General features: G+C 39.9%; 1 protein-coding gene across 1 annotated transcript in view; it reads right to left on the reverse strand.

Moving 5' to 3' along the window:
* The window catches only part of LOC124794811 (zinc finger protein 271-like), a 100044-nt gene extending 84909 nt beyond the window's left edge, over positions 1 to 15135 (reverse strand). The window contains exon 1 of the mRNA XM_047258470.1: positions 14843 to 15135. Within this exon, the coding sequence (XP_047114426.1) occupies positions 14843 to 14983 (141 nt within the window). The 5' untranslated portion in view covers positions 14984 to 15135. The remainder of the gene's footprint in view (positions 1 to 14842) is intronic.
* Positions 15136 to 18743: the final 3608 nt, after the last annotated feature.

An 18743-nucleotide genomic window follows, 5' to 3' on the forward strand; every position in this document is an offset into this window, starting at 1 on the left:
TGTTGACCAACACCTCCAACCAGCTCCACAAAACCTAGCCTCTCATATCAAAGATACTAACCAGTTCCTTCACCAATTTTCCAACATCCCCAACCCTTTAGCGCCTGGATCCCTAATTGTCACCGTCGATGTCATCGACCTATACATGAACATCCCTCATGCCCAAGGTCTGCTAGCAAGTGCTATCTCTCCCAATGTCCTTGAGACTCCAAATCTATTATCGCATTCATTATACACCTTAGAAACTACATCCTGACACACTACTACTTCTCCTTTGAAGGGAAGATATACAAACAAATCCACATCACAGCCATGAGCACCTGCAGGGCACCCTCATATGCCAACCTGTTAGAGGAAGCCTTCCTATCCTCCCAAAACTCCCAACCCCACAGTCTGGCTCACATGCTTTGATGATATCTTCATGATCTGGAGTCATAGCTAGGACACCTATCCTCATCCCTTCACAACATCACTCCTTCTCCCCCACCCACCTCAACACAACATGCCACCATCCAAAACGTTGACCTCCACTTCCCTGAAGGCCCCATCCCCACCTCTGTATACATTAACTTGCATTTCGACAGCTGCCATCTCTTCCACACCAAAAAATCCCTCCCATACAACCTTGCCACGCACATACCACGTATCTGCAGTGACAACTACCTTGCCCAGTGTGATGAAGGTCTCACAAAGGCCTTCACAGAAAGGCACTACCCTCCCCCCCCCCCCTCAATCCTAGTCCATAAACAGATTTTCTGTGCCATATCCTCATATATCCAACCCCTTCCTAGTCATCAAATGTCACCCTTAACTGGAACTGAACCACATTCTCCATCAGGGCTTTGATTATCTGTCCTCATGCCCTGAAATGAAGAACATCCTACCCAAGGTCCTTCCCACCCTTCCTAAAGTGGTGTTCTGCCACCCACTCAACCTACATAACATCCTCCTCCATCCCTATGCCACTCTCACGCCCTATACCTTATCACAGGGATCATATCCCTGTGCCACACTCACACCCTATTCCTTATCACAGGGATCATATCCCTGTGGGAGATCAAGGCACAACACATGCCCAATCCACTCACCCAGCACTTTCTATTCCAGCCTGGGACCCCACCCAAGTCTGGGTGACTTGTGAAAGCAGCCATGTCGTATACCAAGTCTGCTGCAAACACTGCTAAATTTTTTATGTAGGTATGACTACCATCTGGATGAATGGCCACTATCAAACAGGTTACCAAGGACAAAGTTAACCAGACAGTGACACAATATGCAGCTCAGCAAGCGTGCTCAATTTCAATGGCTGCTTCACAACCTGGGCCACCTGGTTCCTTACCTCCACCACCAGCCACCAGCTTCTCTGAACTACACAGATGAGAGTTATCTTTGACAGACTGTAGTGATTCGAGAATTTCTGTGTAAATTCTAGAACCACTCATCAGCCTTCTACCATCTCGAACACACAATATTCTAGATATGAGTGTGGGATAGTAAAATCCTATCTACTGCGTGTCATATGTTTGTGTGAGCAGGTTTAAAATCAGTCGCGGGAAGAAAGTAGACATGGCTGTCAAATGGCACCGACAAGTACCTGTCGGACAATCCATAGATGTGTTAGTGTTTGTGTAAGGAAGAATCATGGAATCTATATGCAGCTCTGTGCTTACTGTGTCATTGACTATTGTTATGTAAAACAAGAACAGTTGAAAAAGTACTCTTCTAGAATCCTGACTCAGCCTTGTTAGAGGCAAGACGTATTTTCAGACTCTTTTTCTGAAAGTCATGGTGTCTAAGCAGACTTTCTTTTGAATGTAAAACAATTTGTTTCTAACGTTCGACTGTACGAGACACTTGCTGAAAGTTACATATATTGTTGAAAGTGAGAATTTTTTATTGTGCTTGAAAGTCAAATACACCGTTGATTGACGAAAAGTAAAGTTTGTATGGCTACTTATTTCACGAGTAGGAAGAGGCTTGGAAGTTCCTGTACCTATTGTTATTCGATGGAGAAGAAGTCAAGAGAGTTTTCAGCAGCCGGTTATCCAGTAAAGAAGGGTGGCTGCAAACTCCCAAGTAAGTCATCTCGTTAAGAAGTGGAATGTGGTTTGAGGAAATAAATCAGTATAACCCAGACTCACACTCACACTTTAAGTCGTCAGAACGTTAGACACATCATTCGTTCTTGTAATCCTCATGGCCTCTATCTCTAGTAACCCACTGTCCCCACATCCTCCACCCAACAGCTTCCCCTCCCTACATCCTGTCAACCCTCCCAATTCATGTTCCCACATAACCTCAGAATGTGCCACTCCCGACCGGTTCTGACAACCATGCATCACACGCCCAAACAGTGCATTTGCCACCTCTTCCTCCCATATTCGTAGCCAGCAAAATGCTGCCTCCTTTGAGCCACCCACCCCCAGCCCTCTCCCTGCCTGCTCCCTTTGTTTGTGAAGATTTCAGGGGCCATTGTAGCCCCAATATCATAAATTTTGTTTAAACAGCAGTACAAGAGAATCTCTGCAGAATGTCGCAGCACAAATCTGTTTGTGTTTTCAAGTCTCTTTTTAATGTAACTCTAGTAGTACCTGCATCTTTTATGTGTGCAATTTAAGGTCACTATGGAGGATTTTTCCAACACTATTGGCAAATAATCCAAATGACGTGCTGTGCTCGCAAAGAGAGTACTGTGTGATTGTTGAATTGAAACCCGCATTCTATCCACATTTCTCATTGATATTGACATCCTAATCCAGCCTGGTGTTTTTCTTTCCACTGCAGATGATGTTGCTCTAAAATCAGATGGACAATTTCTAATTGTTGGTCCAGTGGGAATGGGATCACGATTACCAAGACCAAAATATATACTAAACACACAGTGTGTTATAATACCAGATCTGCCACTTTGAATAAATTCTTCCATCATGAATGCATTCATGTTAACCTGACGAAGCCATTATGTGCCCTGAAAACCACGCTACAGAGTGCCTTACGACATCATACCCATTACTCTACCCCTTCCCACATTTGAGCAATGACCTGATGAAATTGGAAAGTTTAATATGGCTCACCCTGTATCCATATCCTATCAGAACTTTGCTACAAAGACTTTTCCTTATCATTCTTTCTTTCTCTCTTTCTTTTCTTTTTTTGAAGATTTTCATTCTTGTGGAGGGTTATCATGTTGCACATACTATTGACAGTTCAACAGCAGCAATTCTGTGGTGCGATGCTCTAACTCCTACTGCTGCTATTTGTGTGAGGGTCAGTTAAAATACAAGACAAGTATGCTCTAGGGGATGACCTTGACTCCTGTGACACCTGAGAATGACAGAGGACCTCCGGCTCTGCCAGCAGAGTGGTAAAGGGATGCTGAAGGTTGGTTGGTAACTTCTCCCTCAAATGGCTCACTTTGAAGAGAAGACTCATATAGGTCATGTCAACGAAATTTGGATTATTTGTTCTCTTTGTGGAGATAAAGAACCATACAAAATTTAAGTGTTTTATCTTTCTCTGTTACAATGTTACAACATTTAAAAATTTGGAAGTTTTGTTGTGTTTATCAATTTGATGGCACTTCACACTTCTTAACATTTAGAAAACAAATTACCATTTCTTTTATCTATCATACAAACAATGTAAAATTTTAAGATTACCTATTCTACAGTATACAGATTGTAGGAAATATCTCATACCTCTAAGTAAACTATCAAGACAGGAAAAATATATACTTACATTTTTGTTTTTTATTTTGCGAATAACATAGTGCACCAGTGCAACAAATATCATACAAAGGAAAGCCTGGATAGTGCATAATTCCCCCGCCCCTCCACATTAATCCTCAAAGCCCACACTATAACTTATGAAGATAAAATTAATGGAGTTTTTCATTCAGACCCTGTAATTTTTTGGCATAATAATAGTTTTTATTTTCATGAACTTAAAATAAACAATCAAAACTTCAAGGATCCTGAGAAACATACCCTTCATCAAATTGAAATTTAAGTACGTAAAGTTGTTAAAGGTACGGGTTCTACCACAAGTTTAAAAAAGCTCACAATAATTATTAATTTAAACACACATAGACATATGATTTCAAATTTCAGGTATTTCAGAAGTATATTAATCAGCATATTTGAAATTTCAGTAGTTTATTTTAAGTTCTCATGGAAAAAATTAAAAATTACTACATGAGCAAAAAAAGTACGAAGGAAGAAAAACTCCATTAACTTTATTTTCCTAAGTGATAGCTCATGTTTTAAGGATTATTTTGCACAAATTTTTTTGGTATATTACCCTTTCTGCCTCATATGATATATGACATAATGGTGAGGCACACTTTTTGCAAAATAAAACATAAAAACGGAAATACACCTTCTTTTTCCTGTCTTGACGGTTTTACTTAAAGGTGTGAGTTGTTATTTTCAACAGACCATATACTAAGATGTATATACCCTGACCGAGCGAGGTGGCGCAGTGGTTAGCACACTGGACTCGCATTCGGGAGGACGACGGTTCAATCCCGTCTCCGGCCATCCTGATTTAGGTTTTCCGTGATTTCCCTAAATCTTTTCAGGCAAATGCCGGGATGGTTCCTTTGAAAGGGCACGGCTGATTTCCTTCCCAATCCTTCCCTAACCCGAGCTTGCGCTCCGTCTCTAATGACCTCGTTGTCGACGGGACGTTAAACACTAACCACCACCACCACCACCACCACCTATATACCCTGCAAACATCACATTTTGGATGATGAATTTTAAAAAATGGTGATTTATTCTGAAAATGTTAACAAATGTTGTTTTTGAGATATCACTATGTCAAAAATGTGTGAGCTTCCAAACTTTGAAGAGTCATAAAGTGGAACAAGGGAGAGAGAAAATGCCAAATTTTGCAGGATTCTCATTGTCAGTCTCCCCTTTTGGTGCTTATTAAGTTCAGATGTTGGTGATCATGATGGCTACTTTTCTCTTGTTGGCAGCAACAAGGAATAGGTCTCTTGAAGACATACTGAACCAGCGTCTAAGATTGTCAAACCAAAATTTTCATCTTCTGCCAGGAACTCTTTTATTGTTGATTTTCCCGTGAAGTATTTTTTGTAGCAAATCATATTTATAAACGATAATTAATTGAAATCCTCAGGTCACAACAGGTGTTGTTGACATACCTTGATGGGGGACAGCTGAAAACGTGTGCCCCGACCAGAACTCAAACCCGGAATCTCCCGCTTACATGGCACATGCTCTATCCATCTGAGCCACCAAGGGCACAGATGAATAGTGCGACTGCAGGGACTTATCACTTGCACGCTACACATGAGACCCACATTCCAAACTGTCCAGAATCTACATACGTAATGTTCCGAATAGATACTTTGCCCATCCACTCATTACTCACACCCACTAAGGTGACGATTCCCTTAAGAGTTCGGGCAACCTGTGCGCATTCACACAGATGAAGGTCAAAGGCTGGGTAGCCATTTAACTATATATGAAGATAGTACCTGTTCTTGAAAGAACAGATATCACTGATGACCGTGCAGCTTCTCTAGAATAAATGATAATTAATTGAAACCCTTAGGTGCCGACAGGCGTTCGTTGTTGACATATCTTGATGGGGACAGCTGAAAATGTGTGCCCCGACCAGAACTCAAACCCGGGATCTCTTGCTTACATGGCAGATGCTCTATCCATCTGTTCTTTAGAGAACAGGTACTTTCTTCATATAAATCATATTTATATTATTATGAGAAGGAAAGTTGCTACTTTCCTTCTCAAAATACTGTTACATTCCAGTGGATTTTTCACTATTTGTATTATGCTTGGTATGTCCTAGATATTGCAACTTCCAGCATTTCACTATCATGATTAATTTAGGTGTTGTGTTCATTCTTTTCAAAACTTCTATGTTTGCCACTCTCTGGGTCCAAGGTATTCTTAGGATCTGCCTATAGAGCCACAATTTAAAGACCTCCAGCTTCTTCTCCATGTTTTTATTTAAGGCCCATGTCTCTACCCCATATGGGAGACAGAATATACATAGCAGTGCAAAACTCTATTTTTGTTCTTACAGTTAGGTTATGGCTTTTGAAGACAGCACTCATTTTCTGAAACACACTTCTTGCTTTCCAAATGCAAATCTCGATTTCTTGCAAGTTATACCAATTTTCATTTATTATGGTTCCAAGGTATATATATTGTTTTACCATTTCTATAGTTCTCTGATCTATGACTAAGTTTACTCCTGCAATATTTTCCTTACTTACGACCTCGAGTTTTATCTTTGTGTTGTTTATTTCAAGCCCATACTAACTGCCGACTCTTACAATTCTATCCATTAATAATTGTAAAGCTTGAATAGTGTCAGCAAATACAATAGTATCATCAGCATATCGAATGTTGTTTAATCTTAATCCAACTACCAAAATTCCTTCTTCTAGCTCTTACAGGGCTTCTCTAAATATGAATTTGAGTACATATTAAACAGTATGGGTGACAAGATACATCGCTGCTTTACCCCTTCACTGCTTCAGTGTGTTCCCCATCAATACGCAACACCACTGTTTGATTCCAGTACAGGTTCTTGATGATTCACAGATATCTTTCCTTCATTCCAATATTTCTCAAAATCTCCATCAATTTGCCACATCTTAACTCTATCAAAAGCCTTCTGGTTATCTATTAGGCAAGCAAATACATTTTATTTACATCTCTACATCTCTGAAACAATACCTGTACACTGAAAACGGCTTCCCTCGAACCCAAGGCATTAACAAAAAACTGACTGGGGGCTATCTGTTCCATACTTAGTGTATATATTCTTCTGTGTATCGCCCTCAAAAAACAATTTCAAGATATGGCTCATTAAGCTTATTGTATGATAATCTCTGCATTGTTTTGCTTTTAGCTTTTTGCCCAGAGTAACGAGCGCTGATTTCAGCCACTCTTATGGAATGTTTCCAGATACACACATTCAATTGAAAATTTGAGTTAACCATTTTACAACGATTGTCATCCAACAGTTTTAAGAACTCACTTTTACTTTATCTTCCATCCTTCCATCTGACTGATGGCTGTTTGAATGTCTACTTCTAGTATATCTGTACCACTTATTTTCATATGCACTTGACTTTAAAAACACATCTAGTGCCATGAAATAAATTCTCTCTGTATTTTTCCATGCATTTTTCTTGTCTTCTAATTCCACCATCAAGTTTCTTGCTCCATCCACTAGTTTTCCACTGATGCTCTTCCTGTATTTCCACGTTAGTACACCGAAATTTAATATTTACTTTGTTAAAACTCTATTTCCTCACAATGCTTCGCATTTCCCCCCTCCCATCTGATGTCCATATTTATCTTCGTATATTCCGTTGGGTTTCCCTTATTTAATCTCCTTTCGTCCATCGGATTCATCTTCCTTGTCCGTTGTAGGGGGGCATACATTTGTATTATATTTATATCACTAGTGCTACCACTCAGCTGCGATAACATTACGCATGCTGAGACTGGTACGAAAGTTTTGAGACATTTTGATAGTTTTGCGATAGTATTACACAGACTCCATGCTCATGCTTCCTGTCTGCTCTTCCCAAGTATAGCACTTCATGTCCATCTATGGTAATATCTCCTATGCTTGGCCATCGCATCTCATGAACTTCAAGTATCTCTATTCCCATCCTATCCATTTCTTGAATTGTATTATGTATTCCAGATCGCCACTATCATTTTTTCTTTCCATATGATTTCTTTCAGGTTTGTACTCATAACTGTTCCTCCTGGAGACCCACTCGAGGAACTTACTCCGGATGCTAATTTAGCCATTTTAGCCATGTGCCCAGTCATAATGATTGCCATAGGGAGAACAAATAAGCCAAGTTTAATCAAATCTCAGATGGTGGGTAAGAAAATGCTTTTTTTCCTGGCTGAATTGACATGGAATGACCCTTCTGTGAAATTTGTGGCCAAGTCCACTGGGTGGAGCCATTCATATTTTTTTACGAGTATGAAGTACGAATAGCCGATCAAAGATCTTGCATTCCTGTGCCTTCTTTTTCTTTTCCAAAATCTGCCACACACTCAACCAGGGAGGGTGATGGCATGGGCGGTTTATATACAGTGGAGAATGTTCACAAGGGTGATCATCATAACGAATTCTATGACAGTTTCCATAGAAAGGTGATGAAGTACAGCAGGATGATATGTGACTAAAACAGAAACATTGGAAGCAGCTCATGGAAGGAAGGGTATGGCTTAATTTCATGTCTATATATCATGTTGTTTTTTTTTTTTTTTTTTTTTTGCATCACAGAAAACGAACAACACAACATTCCAAGTTTACTCTGTGTGCTTCATCAGACTGCAAGATTAGATCTATATGAAAGATAATGCCCAGAGTAATATTAATGTTTTATGTGGAGTAATAGTGACAGAGGTATCTCCTAGGTTAGTACAGGTTCACAATGCTTGAGATTGTTTCAGTCGTTGCTTTTATCAAGAAAGATCAATTCCACTTTATTTCCTGGGCATCTACTTTGTTGAACGTATCTTCAATATTCTATACAGAAAACTGGTTTCAATCTTGTAAAGGAATCATCATCTGTTGCAGTGCACATGCAATGGATAGGGTGCCATTTGAGATGTCCTCCCCAAACAAATATCTTGTGAGCAAATGTTTTGTATTAACAAAAAATTTTTAAAACGTTAATAAAAATCAGGCTTCACCAGGATAGTGATAAACTCAAAACTGAGGAATGAGTCAGCCTAGGTCATTCCATATCACCAATACTACTCTCGGCATTTCTAAAGGAACTGGGAAAACAAATCAGCAATAGAAAGTAAAGGAACATATAAGGAAGCACAGGATAACTGGGCCCAGTTGGCAAATTAGCCACGGAGTCTTCCTCAAGGAATGGTGGGATAGTTAATTCTTATAGTGTTGACAGAACTGAATTAAGTGTTTATCTGAGTAAGACACACTGAATCTCATTCAAAAGTATTTGTCAGACATAAGGCCATAAAGTTTTCAACTTTCTTCCTCCACAGCAATATGGTGCAAGGGGCACACTTGATTGATTCCCACAACAACTGAATAAGTGTTATTTTTTATTGGCTGTTTTTACATTTATACTAGACCGTACTAGATTTCACGTGAGTGTTCGTTTCTGATTCTTCTGCTAATGTTTCACTTCTAGCATGGGTTCTGGCCATGAAAACTAACAATGAATGGGAGAGTGGTGTGTTGACCACATGAGTGCCTCCATGTAACCTGTCACCTGTGGGCTAAGAATAACAGAGCAGTTGGTTGGTACCCTTGGGACTTCAAGACCTGTTTGGACAGACTTCGCTTGCGTTTTAGTATGGGTCGCCCAGTTGTTATTTGGGCCATATACTCAGGGACCACTAGCCCCATAAAGGGTACAATTACCCCACTTTTTTAAAAATATTTTTTATAGCTCTATTGCTATAAAAAATTGAAGGTATTCTTCACTATAAAATTTACACAACTTTAAGTCATGGTGTGAACATACAGGAGAAACAGCAGAAAGGGAGTGAATTTACTAGCAGTGCTTAAGGCCCAAAAAAGTCCCAAATCTTGTGATCATATGGAAGATGGAAATAAGACACACACAGTGTGACAGTTTTCTACAATATCCCTCCATCCACAGTGAAACATTATGTTGATTGTACATGATGGAAATAGCATGAAAAGATAGTGGAGTCATCTAGCTCCAAAAGATGAAGAACTGGCAACTTGAATCTGAACATTAGACAACTATGGATTTGGGCTGCAGTCAGAAGCTGTGCTGGATATTATGGAGTGTCACATCAATGATCAAGCATGATTTCTTTTCTCCCCCACTCTCCTCCCTCATTAACAAAAAGGCGTACACTTTCTACACAAAGAAATCTCAAAATACTGAACATTGTTTATCAGGTCAACTTATGATTTTTCTGAAGTTCACTACCACAGTGACAGAACTAAATGTATGGAAAAGCCAGGACAAACCAACGAGGTTTGGAACTTGAATAGTCGCAACTATTTATTCACAACCGATACAAAAGAGTTGCATGCTTGCATCTGTTACTGTCCTTCAAAGTAGTCACCAGCATTGTGTACAACCCGTTGCAAGCAATGTGGAAGGCGTAGTATACCGTCAGCAGAGCCTGTTCTGTTGATGGTGCGAATGGAGCGGTCTAAAGTTAAGGTGATTCTCGAGTACGACTGTGATGGTGTTTATTCTAATGCATTATGATCCTCCACGGGAGACCGTCAATGCTCAGTATTACGGTTCGTTTTTGGAGCATCACCTGCGACCAGCTATGTGAAAGAAGCGGCGACACTTTCTGTGCAACCAACCAATTATTTTGCACGACAATGCGCGGGCGGCGCATACAGCGCAAGCTGTGGCTGCCCTGTTCAGTCGATGGGACTGGGGAAGTGCTGTACCACCCACCATACCCCCCCCCCCCCCAGACTTAAGTCCTTGTGACTTTGATTTGATTCCAAAGCTGTACCACCCACCATACCCCCCCCCCCCCCCAGACTAAGTCCTTGTGACTTTGATTTGATTCCAAAGATGAACGAACCACCTCGTGGTATTCGCTTCAGAACTGTTCCAGAGATTCGACAGGCAGTAGACTGCTCCATTCGCACCATCAACAGAACAGGCTCTGATAACAGTATACTATGCCTTCCACATCGCTGGCAATGGGTTCTACACAATGGTGGTGACTACTTTGAAGAACAGTAACACATGCAAACATCTAACTCTTTTGTATCGGTTCTGAATAAATAATGGCAACCCTCGTATATAACTGTGATAAAATGTCATTTTCTCATGATCCTTCTAAAACTGAAGCTGTTGGAGCAGTTGGCATAAAAAGAAAAGATATAGGTAGTTTTGAGGAAGAAAACATTGCTCTTACTGTGTCTGACAGCTGATGATAACATGAGGCCAACGCCTTGCATGACTAAAGAAAAGTATGTAACGGAAAACTGGACTGGCAGAGAGGTGCCTACACAGACTGCAATGTCAGCACATGAATGAGGTCGGATGAAGATCACACTGTTTTTCAACTGGTTCAGACATGTCATTTTCAAAAGTATTCACTCACACATGCCAGCATTATTAATCTATATAGATACACCACCCACACTTCAAGTAAAACGATCATGATAGCTCAGAAACACAATTTGAAGCACTATCCATGATTTACAAACCTACAATGATTTACTGCTATAAACACTTGCCTGTATTACAACTCCCTTGAACTGGTAATAATTGGAACTATTTTAGTGTGATTTTTCTGTGCAACTTTAATGTGCCTGAAGAGACACAGACAGGTGGGCCGGGTCCAGTTATTCCAAAATCTTGAGGAAACTAGGCCCATGCAAAATTGCATCAGATTCAGTTTTAACACTCATTTCCCTGATATTAAAGCTTTTCGACTAGAGCATTTTGATGAAAAAGTCTTATTCTATAATAAAAGATTAATTTAAAGATTATCATAATAAAACATAAGAAACAGTTGGCTTTGCAGCAAAAAAGGCCCAGTTACCCCATGCTTCCTTTTGTGTACAACATGGTGCTGTTTGTCTCCAGCTTCAACTATGAATGGAAGAACAAAAACACAGCATGTAAAATAATGTTACCTCAATTTGTCATAAATAAAGTAATGACTGTCCACTGAAACCACAGATTCTGTTGGTGTTTTTAAATTTAGAGCAGCTGAAGACTACTGGACTGACAGCAAAAGAAATAAATGTATGGCCTGGGCTGTTGTTGGGAAAATAAATACAGTTTTCAAAACTGAGCTGCTTATGTGCTTGAAAAGGAAAGCTGACAATAATTTTGTTTCACTGTACCAGTTTTGACTTATGATGCTGACATTTTGGTGTCAAAACCATTCAAAAACTAATTGAAAAACAGAGTACTAGGAGGGTGGGGGGAAGTGTGGGGGGGGGGGGGGGGGGTATGGTCAAAGGCCAGCCTAAAGCAGGAGAAGAAATTATGACAACAACTCAAATAAAATGAAAATGCAATGAACATTTAGCCAGGCAACTGGATGATTGATGGACCAAGAAAGTTCTTAAATGGGTCCCAAAGTACAAAAAGATCACACAATGACCTAATGGAAACAGAGAAAGTGCTATTAGAAGACATGCAAGAGCAGCATGTACACTTGTGGCTGGAGACAGAATAAGTGAGTCCAGCAGTGGACACGAAGTGGTGGTGACAATGGTGACTCTAAAATGTAGTGTTTTATTAAAATAAAGGCCTTTACAAATGTCTGCTTGTGTCTGTGTATGTGCGGATGGATGTGTGTGTGAGTGTGTGTGTGTGTGTGTGTGTGTGTGTGTGTGTGTGTGTGTGTGTGTGTGTGTGTGTGTGCGCGTGCGAGTGTATACCTGTCCTTTTTTCCCCTTAAGGTAAGTCTTTCTGCTCCCGGGATTGGAATGACTCCTTACCCTCTCCCTTAAAACCCACATCCTTTCGTCTTTCCCTCTCCTTTCCTCTTTCCTGATGAAGCAACCGTTGGTTGCGAAAGCTAGAATTTTGCGTGTATGTTTGTGTGTCTATTGACCTGCCAGCGCTTTCGTTTGGTAAGTCACATCATCTGTGTTTTTAGATGTACGTTATTATATATGAATTGACTTGTACTCTCTTTCAGCCATATCTCTACCACCATTTTAAATTTATTTTCATACGGCTCCCTTGTGCCATGTGAAAGTGTGTTAAAAAATGTTTTGCCTTCATGTACAAAATTATTTTGAACTTTACTCAAATGTGTCCAAGGAATGTCTAATAAGCTCCTGTTTCTGGTTTCATATGAGTGCACATCTGACTTGCTTTCATACATGTGGGCATTCTGTTTGGCTTGCATAAGTGCTTTGAGTATGTATAGACTGGGGACTGTAAGTATTCCGTGCTCAACAAAGTACTGTCTGCAAGAATTTAATTTGCTCAAACCAAAAATACATCTAATGGTTTTCTTCTCCCAGAGGAAGACATCTTTTGCCCCAGCAGAGTTTCCCCAAAGAAGTATTCCATAATGCAAATGTGTATGGAAAAGGGCATAGTATGCCATAAGCACGCACTCCTTAGTGACACAATCCTTACATTTCCTAAGGCGATATAAAACTCTTGCCAACTTACTGCAGAGCTCTTCTGTGTGGGTTGTTGTTGTTGTGGTCTTCAGTCCTCAGACTGGTTTGATGCAGCTCCCCATGCTACTCTATCCTGTGCAAGCTTCTTCATCTCCCAGTACCTACTGCAACCTACATCCATCTGAAACTGCTTAGTGTATTCATCTCTTGGTCTCACTCTACGATTTTTACCCTCCATGCTGCCCTCCAATACTAAATTGGCAATCCCTTGATGCCTCAGAACATGATAACATGATGCCAATGCCTTGCATGTCTAAAGAAAACGGTGGGTATTCCAGCATAATTTAGTATCTAGATATATGCCTAACAATTTTACTGAATGTCTTGATTCACTTGGTCCCTTGTTAATATCTCTAAGGGAAAATAAGATGTGTTCATTTTTGATTTTATTTAATGACAGTCTATCTTCTTGGAATCACCGAGCTGCTTTTTCCATCACTGAGTTGATCATTTGTTTGACTACATTCGCGTCACTATGTGACGTGATAAAAGTTGTGTCATTGGCATACATTACAGATTTATATAGTAATAAGCTGGGAAGTCCATGTGGGACTCCATATTTTCTGTTTGTCAAATATGCTTTCAACAATAATAGTTCTACATCAGTTATTCCATATTTTTCAAGTTTTTTTATTAAAATGCTGTGTGGGACAGTGTCAAATGCCTTGGTTAAATCTATTAAAAATGCATAGGTGTGTTCCCTATTTTCAAAATCATGTAATATTGATAATACAACTCCCTGAACTGATTTTATTGTTGATAGCCCCCTTCGGAATCCATACTGGGCCATATTTAGGAGGTTGTAAGACAAAAAAAATCATGTAACTGGTCTTTCATTAGTGTTTCAATAATTTTGGATAATATAGGTACTACTGCAATAGGTCTGTAATTTTGGGGTGAATTTCTGTCTCCTTTTTTGAACATGGGCAAGCCAATTGTCAGTTTAAGGCAGTCTGGAAATGTCCCTTCTGTAAAGATCCAATTAATTAGGTAAGATAGTGGATTGCATATGGTATTATCTTTTTATGATAAAATTACATAAACCATAGATGTCCTCAGTTCTGGAGTTGCTCATTGATTTGACTACAGTCAGTATATCATTAGCATAAATAGTTTTCCATCCAAATTTTGGCAGGTCTACTGGCAAGTCTGTTTCCCACAAACTGGGAAGTCTATCTGCATTGTCCTCTAAATTTGTTTCATTTGTTATAGCTAATTCCCCAGAATTTATGAAACTATTATTTAGTTCATGTGCTCTTAGAGGGACAGGTACATTTTCTGTAGTTAATCCTGTTTCTGCTTTATTTTCCATGCTGCTTTACATTTCTACTGGCCTGAGAAATATAATTATCACTTGCTGTTTTCTTTGCGGAAATGTGAACTTTTGTGTAAAGCTTTCTTAATTTGGCGTATGTATGTCTATATTCACTATTAGTGGAGTACGTGTCGTAACGAAAAATGCATTTGTAGCTATGGAATAACTCCCGATCCCATACTGATGAATCTCAGTGCCGGTCGAGACGACGCAATGTCACTAAATAACATTGGACACATAATAAAACAGTGTTGAATGTAGTTTGCACAGAGGACAAAAACGAAATCTAACACCTACAAACTGAGAAAACAATCCGTCAGTTACAATATTTCGTAGCAACTGACGAAACATACATACCACCATTGCAAAGCATATGTTAATTTTGTGAACCACATTTCGCTGCATGCCCACTTCTCCAAAAATCGGCAACTTAATTCCATCAGGTTTCAAGCATAACCTGCATGTCTTTTTTATATTTTCATAATCTAACAATTCCATTGTTTCACTGTTAGTGTTTTGCACGTCACATAAACAAATATCTTTCTCCAATCAACGCAGATTCAAGTTGCACGAACAACAACAGCAATACATACTAATACTAGCTACTGGCTACGGTGAACAGTCAGCAGTCAGCACTCAGCTGTAAAAGCGCGCTTTCTTAACTTTAAAACAAGGCCTTGGCGGGAAAAATAAAATCAGGTAATGCACACGAAGACCGCTTCACGAAAATACTAGATTGACCAAAAGTAATTACCAAATGCATTATTTGGAACGTAACTACTAACATGGGGACTAGTGTAGCAGGGGATACAACCCGTCGGCTTTGGACACTGACGTCACAAGTCGCCAATCGAGAAGCGATTCTTCTTAGTGTTGTAGCTCCCTTCAGTGGCTGATAAGTGTTTTTTGGCTTTTTTAAAAAAAAATCTCACGAGATAGAATAAACAGATCCACTTTATTAAGCAATCAGTAAAAAAACGAAACTGAAACATAACAGCAAAAGCGAAAATGGTAAACTGCTATCTGGCGACTTGTGACGTCATTGTCCAAAGCCGACGGGTTGTATCCCCTGCTGCACTAGACCCCTAACATGTCATCAGCTACAAACTGAAGTGCATAAAGTTTATGGTATGTGTATTTACAGAGATCCAATTTGGTGGATTTATGAGGACGCATTTTCTCTTCGATTCATAGTTTGAGGTGACTTCAATTTTTTTTAGCCCGAATAGTAGCGCCTACCGACAGAGGACACCTAGTAATAGACTAACGAAGGATATTGAACGTACCGGTCTGGTATAATACTGGGGAAGTGTAATCAGTCTACACAGAAGATTTCTCCCAAATCACTCGTACATCCGGTTCTAGAATAACGCTCAAGTGTTTGGGACCCGTACCAGAAATGACTAACAGAGGATATTGAACATATACAGAGAAGAGCAATACGAATAGTCTCGGGTTTGTTTAATCCGTGACAGAGTGTTACAGAGATACTGAAGGAACTGAACTGGAAGACTCTTGAAGATAGACGTAAACTATCCCATGATAGTCTATTAACAAAGTTTCAAGAATCGGCTTTAAATGATTACATTAGGAATATACTACAACCCCCTATGTATCGCTCACATAGGGATTGTGAAAATAAGATTAGAATAAGCACTGCATGCACAAAGAGATTCAAACAACCATTCTTCCCATGCTCAATATGTGAATGGAACAGGAAAAGTCCTAATAACTGGTACAATTCGATCTACCCTAAGCATTGGGTTGCAGAGTATGGAAGTAGATGTAGATTCAAAGAAGGGCAACACAGATTGTCACAGATTTGTTTGAATTAAGGAAGAGCACCACAGCTTCTGCTGAATAACCTAAGTAGTGTCAATTATCCCACGAAAAAGTTTTAAAAACCAGTAATAAGTGAAGAATCTAGAGATCTGCTTTAACCCTTTATGTATGGCTATTGAGTGTAGCAAAGCAAAAGCTGAAACACTTAACTCCGTTTTCAAATGTTCCTTTACAAAGGAAAACCCAGGAGAATTCTCCAGTTCATCCTCATACCACTGAAAAGATGAACGAAATAAGTATCCGTGTCAGTGGTGTTGAGAAACAGGTGGAATCGTTAAAACTGAACAAAGCTCCAGGCCCAACGGAATCCTTGTCAGATTCTATACTGAACTTGCAGCTGAGTTAGCGTCTCCTTTGACTATAATATATTGTAGATCCCTTGAACAACAAACTGTGCCCTGTTCTTGGAAAAACGCACAGGTCACACCTGGCTCCAAGAAGGGTAGTAGAAGTGATCCACAAAACTACTGTTCAATATCCTTGACATCAATTTGTTGTTGAATCTTGGAACATATCCTGAGCTGTAACATAATGAGATATCTTGAACAGAATGACCTACTCCCTCAGTGTCGACCAGCATGGACTTCAAAAACATCGCTCATGTGACATCAAACTCGTACTTTTCACACATGACATACTGAAAGCTTTGGATCAAGGCAACCAGGTGGATGCAGTGTTTCTTGATTTGCGAAAGGCCTTTGACTCAGTATCACACGTATACTCATTGTCAAAAGTACGACCAAATGGGGTATGAAGAGAAATCTATGATTGGATTGAAGACTTTTTAGTAGGGAGGACACACCAGGTTATTTTGGATGGAGAATCATTGTCAGAAGTAGAAGTAACTTCGGATATGCCCACGGAACTGCGATGGGACCTTTGCTGTTCACTATGTTCATTAATGACCTTGCAGACAAAATTAACAGTAAAATCAAACAATGGATAACCCAGGATGGAATGTAACAATATGCTGAAAAGGAAAGTTGCTACTCACCATATAGGAGAGATGCCGAGTCGCAGATAGGCGCAAAAAAAAGACTGTCACATTATAGCTTTCGGCCAGTAAGGCTTTGTCTAAATTAGACGACAAACACAAACATACACACTCATGCAAACGGTATATTGATATAATACTGGGAAAGTGCAATCAGTCTACAAAACAGATTGCTTCCAAATCACTCATGCCACCAATCCTAGAATATTGTTCCAGTGTGTGGGAACCCTAACAAATAGGACTAACAGGGCATATTCAACATATGTAGAGAAGGGCAGCACAAATGGTCACAGGCTTGTTTAATCCATGGAAGAGTGTCACAAATATTGAAGGAACAGAACTGGCAGGCTCTTCAAGACAGACATAAACTACCCCGACAAAGTCTATTAACAAAGTTTCAAGAACCAGCTTTAAATGGTTTCTCTCGAGACATACTACAACCCACTACATATCGCTCACATAGGGGTCGTGAGGATAAATTAGAATAATTACTGTATGCACAGAGGCATTCAAACAATCATTCTTCCCGCACTCCATAGGTTAGAGGAACAGGAAGAAACGCTAATAAATGGTACAATGTGACCTACCGTCTGTCATGTAGCTCACGGCAGTTTGCAGAGTATGGATGTAGATGTAGATGAATGCTACTGCAAGAACGTGAAGAAAAGATTAAGGTGCGTCCACACGATTCCTCTTTTGTGTGCAACTTTGCGCACGTGCATAGATTTCCAACAGCACAACGACGCCAGCACGGCAGCTCAGCGTGTTCTGTCAGAGGGTCAGCTACCCTCTGTAATGAAAAAAAAAAACTCAGTGAATGGATCAACGAACTTGAAAGGATATCATGGGACTTCCGCCCCAAACAAATGCAATGAGCAATAAAGGATAAAATTAAGATCATTTTCTGGAAATGGAGGCCACGCATAATGCTCATTGCTATCTGCTTTCGCTGAGAATATTTGCACTTTTTACCAGACGACAGACAGCTGGGGCCCATTTCTGACGTGCTGTTATTTGTATACAGGGTGTTACAAAAAGGTACGGCCAAACTTTCAGGAAACATTCCTCACACACAAATAAAGAGAAGATGTTATGTGGACATGTGTCCAGAAACGCTTGATTTCCATGTTAGAGCTCATTTTAGTTTCGTCAGTATGTACTGTACTTCCCCGATTCACCGCCAGTTGGCCCAATTGAAGGGAGGTAATGTTGACTTCGGTGCTTGTGTTGACATGCGACTCATTGCTCTACAGTATTAGCATCAAGCACATCAGTACGTAGCATCAACAGGTTAGTGTTCATCACGAACGTGGTTTTGCAGTCAGTGCAATGTTTACAAATGCGGAGTTGGCAGATGCCCATTTGATGTATGGATTAGCACGGGGCAATAGCCGTGGTGCGGTACGTTTGTATCGAGACAGA

This window comes from Schistocerca piceifrons, chromosome 4 (genome assembly GCF_021461385.2).
Source record: "Schistocerca piceifrons isolate TAMUIC-IGC-003096 chromosome 4, iqSchPice1.1, whole genome shotgun sequence".
Taxonomy (NCBI): Eukaryota; Metazoa; Arthropoda; class Insecta; order Orthoptera; family Acrididae; genus Schistocerca; species Schistocerca piceifrons.